We start from the raw sequence: 4137 nt of genomic DNA, 5'->3' as shown, positions 1-4137 counted from the left end.
CTGTCGGTGGGCGGGGCCAATATAGGAGGCATGGCTCTCGCGCCTGGGCTCGACCAATCAAAGGTGTGCGTGCGAGGCGACTGGCCGATTCTAAACATTTACCTTTAAAATACTGCATTCCAATCAGCAAACTCTTCTATGCATCATGGAGATGCTATTTCTTATACCTGTTCATCAGCGGCTTGGCCCTGCCCCATGCTTTCTTTTCAGCCCGGAAGCTTGAACTAATTTTGAAACGCTTCATAGGGAAGTGATTACAAGACACCATTTTTTTTACTTTAAAGTAATCAATTTGATATTTTTAATTGAAAAAAAATATATGTCTACCGGTGGGCTGGGCTGCTCCATGGTTGGGATTGGCTTTTTTGGTAGGCTGTTTCAAGCTTGGCCCATGGTTTTAACATGTCTTATATTCATAAGATATCTTTAGCAAGTCACATGCTATGCTATCACTGTATTTAGTTTAGTTTTTTACTCTTTCAGTCTTCCGAGAATTTATTTTGTCGGTAGTACTTTAGTAGGTAAGGAATAATTTTCCTTCATGTAAATTCTCAGCTGATTATTTTTTTCTTTCAAACCTGTCCAATTTTCAGGCAATAAAACCAGAGATGGAAGCCATTAAGGATGCAATGGATGTGAGATATTGTGCTTTTGTTGTATAGAATATACTATGTACTGCCAACTCATGAGAGAGTGGGTCATGGAGAACAGTTATTTAACTTCTGCTAGTTAGATACTTCATGCAGCTCATGCTTTAACCTTTCAAGTTTATTTCATACAGAGTCCGGATCCAAAAGCAGCGTTAGAGGGGAAGTATAAAATGACCGCACTCTTTCAAAAGTATGTAACCTTCATTAGATTATTCTTGTCTTTATTTCAATAAAAATGACAACATATGTCTATTTTTGTGTTAAATGATCATGTTCAAAATTTTGGGAGCACCTTACTCACTATTGAACACATCGTGAAGATAGCTTTTTTTTTATGTGGTGCATGATGTATTAGAAATACTGCTCTTTGGTGCAGTTACTCTTAACTTTTGGTATTTTTCCTTTAGGCATGGTGTTAGTCCATTTAGTCCACTAAAAGGAATGCTAATCCAAGGGCCAATGTTCATGAGCTTTTTCTTTGCTGTGAGTCCTGCTTCTTTCTGCCCATCTGATTGTTCCATGTTATACTATCTGTTGAAGAAAATAAATGTACTATTTACCTTGCTGTTTTTCTGATTGTAGATAAATAACATGGTTGAGAAAGTCCCTTCAATGAAAGCAGGAGGAGTATTTTGGTTTACTGATCTGACAACCCCGGATCCTCTTTACATCTGTCCTGTGTTAGCAGCACTGACCTTCTTGGTCACAGTGGAGGTATGCAGTTTGTCTGGTGTGATTGTGATGTCTGTGTATCTGTCCATAATTGTGCATTCAAACTTGGTGTGCCGCTGCTTCTTGCTTGCATGCTTAGTGTTGCAGGATTTAGGGGTGATCATTTTTTACATACGATCCAGACCTGAATTTCCTTCCGTTTCTGTTCTATACCATCTTGCTTGCATAAGTGCATAAGCATGTATCCCTGTCAAATGGTGCATTTGTTTGTAACACTTACAAAGGTAAACAAACTCTTCATGTCTGCATCCAGTTGGCAACTCTGCTTTAATGGCACCCTTTATTTACTGAACATCCAGAATTTCTTACCGCTGATTGTGAATTTGAAAATTTTGCTGTGCTGGCTACTTTATTTTGCAGTACTGCACTCTAATATAGTGAATATATTGTGTTATGTCAGCTTAACCTGCAGGAAGGAATGGAGGGCAATTCTATGGCTGATAAAATGAAGACATTTTCTAGAGGAATGGCACTCATGACAGTCCCGTTCACAATGAATTTTGCCAAGGTAAAATAATATTGAGATCTTTCACCTATGGGTATTTTCTAGAGGAGCTAGTCAAGTGTGCTAAATATATCCATTTTCACAGTATTCAACAATTTCGTCCTAATCTCCTAATGGTTTCTCCTTCTCCAGGGAATTTTCTGTTACTGGGTCACGTCGAACTTGTTCTCCCTCGTATATGGTATTGGTGAGTATGTTTCGAGTCTTTAAAAACTGAGACAACGATGATTGCTGCAAGGCATTAGGTTCTGTTTGATGGTCTAATAGCTCATAACATGTGATACTTTGATTTTTTCTTTTATCAGTTATTCGTCGACCCGCTGTGAGGAAGTTGTTTAATCTTCCTGCTTGGGAAGCTCCGTCTGCACCTGCGCTGAATTCAGCCTTGAATATGTTTGGTGGATCCAAGGCAGTACCTTCAGAAAAGTCACCTTTAGCACTCACGGCAGCCCAGCAATCTTCTTTGGAGAAACCTGATGCTGCCGCTCTTGGGTATCGGGTAAAAAATCTTGAAAAGAAGGGGAAATCTAGAGCCAAATCTCGGAAGCGCAGGTAAACCATGCGGCACATAGGAGCTTAATGAGAGAGAAAAAAAGCCATTTTGACCTCGTGGACGGTTGAGACTTGATTTATCCTGACATGGTGCTAAGATTTGATTTTGCACAAGGAGGCCGCCATTGTTTCTTCACATTGTAGGGTTGCTGTGGCCATCTTCAGTGAATAAGAGCGATTTTGATATCCTAATAGTTTATACACAAATGTAATTTGAGCAAGTTGCAATAATTAATCTTGGTGTTCATCTTCCGTAAATGGAGATTAACCAGTTCCTCTGGAGTTTTAGAGAGCCTGGGTGACAAAATGGGGTAAACTATGATAATCGGGAAAATTAGATCTTTGCCCCACCTTACTTCCCCATTAGATAATTTGCCAGTTCCTCTGGAGTTGTACGCCTTCTTGATGTTTTCAGACCTGACCAAAGGATCACTCCTTCCGGAATAACATGAGCGTGTGCTTTCTTTCAGTTGTTGCTAAGATATTGTTGGCCTTTTTTCATAAGGGCGCTCACCTACTAAGGGATGTGATATCAATTCCAATTCACAAGCCTGCTTAGCGTGAAAGCCAAAGCATGTATACACCAGCTCACATTTTTTTTATGTGTGGCTGACTGGCTGTGTGTGATTTTTTTTTTGAGATGAGGCAAAAGACCTGCCTCATTCATTAATTAAGAGGGAAAACGAGTTTAATGCTTGTGTTACTACACCGCTACAAAAGGCCTACTCTCCCGGCAGGATGGATCCCAATTTCATTGTACCCGCGGTGACCCAAGTTTGAGCCTCAATCTTGAGGTTAACTAGTCGAACCGTTGGCGGAACACTTTTGAGTTGGAAGATCCTTCCATTCCAGATTGTTCAAGAGGTGAGCAGGAGAGGATAGCCATGGCCTTCCTATTCGGTATGGTAGAGTCGGAGAGCCTGATCCACCACTCTTCGGTTGGCCGTGTCAAGTGAAAGTGTTGATGCTTTCGAGCTGGAGCCAATTTTTTATCATTTCTCAAAGTCTAGTAGTGTACTGGCATCTGAAGAGGTGGTCGATGGATTCTTGCATGCGCTTGCAAAGAGGACAAAGCCCACAATTGGGCCACCCCCGGTTGGCCAAACAGCCAACAGTACATATCCTATTTTGCATGGCCAACCACGTGAAAAATTTGACCTTGGGCGGGCCCAGGCTTTCCACACCGCAAGCTCCATGGGGGAGTGGACGATGTCAAAGAATTGGGCCAAGTGGGTGAACTTGGCAGTGTATATCTCGCTTTGTGTGTTTTCACACAATGTCGTCTTCGGCGTGCACCTCAAGAGGGAAGTCGCGGATGGTGGACCAAAACTTAAAAAATTGTCGAATATGTTCGAGGGTGAACTTGGGAGTGACCTTGATCTTGCGAACCCAAGCATCATCTCGAGGGCTTCCCGAAGTTTCCAAGTATTCCGAGAGGAAGCGTAGTAGATAAGTGGTGCGATGTCCTAGAAGGGCGTGCACGCACCGTTGCCAACGGTTATGGTCGTTGAAGTATAGAAAAGATGTTTGCTCATCTCGTCGCACGGGTCAATTGTGATTGGTTACACAAGCAACCGACGACTTGAGCAGAAAAGAAATGCAGACATCTTGAGAGATAAGCTCCCTCCGTTTGAAACCAAGAGTAAAATCAATCAAGGTCAGTGCATGTCTTGTTGCTGGCTACATAGTTTTCTTTTT

At 41.8% G+C, this 4137-nt stretch overlaps 1 protein-coding gene across 1 annotated transcript in view; it reads left to right on the top strand.

Moving 5' to 3' along the window:
• Positions 1-2908, top strand: part of LOC119272761 (mitochondrial inner membrane protein OXA1-like) — a 6009-nt gene extending 3101 nt beyond the window's left edge. Inside the window, exons 3-9 of the mRNA XM_037554166.1 lie at positions 594-635; positions 782-840; positions 1058-1133; positions 1233-1364; positions 1783-1890; positions 2020-2074; positions 2193-2908. Coding sequence (XP_037410063.1) covers positions 594-635; positions 782-840; positions 1058-1133; positions 1233-1364; positions 1783-1890; positions 2020-2074; positions 2193-2443 — 723 coding nt within the window. The 3' untranslated portion in view covers positions 2444-2908. The remainder of the gene's footprint in view (positions 1-593; positions 636-781; positions 841-1057; positions 1134-1232; positions 1365-1782; positions 1891-2019; positions 2075-2192) is intronic.
• Positions 2909-4137: the final 1229 nt, after the last annotated feature.

This window comes from Triticum dicoccoides, chromosome 1A (assembly GCF_002162155.2).
Source record: "Triticum dicoccoides isolate Atlit2015 ecotype Zavitan chromosome 1A, WEW_v2.0, whole genome shotgun sequence".
Classification (NCBI taxonomy): domain Eukaryota; kingdom Viridiplantae; phylum Streptophyta; class Magnoliopsida; order Poales; family Poaceae; genus Triticum; species Triticum dicoccoides.
Note: the sequence above shows the minus strand (reverse complement) of the source record. Positions and strands in the feature narration are given on the sequence as shown.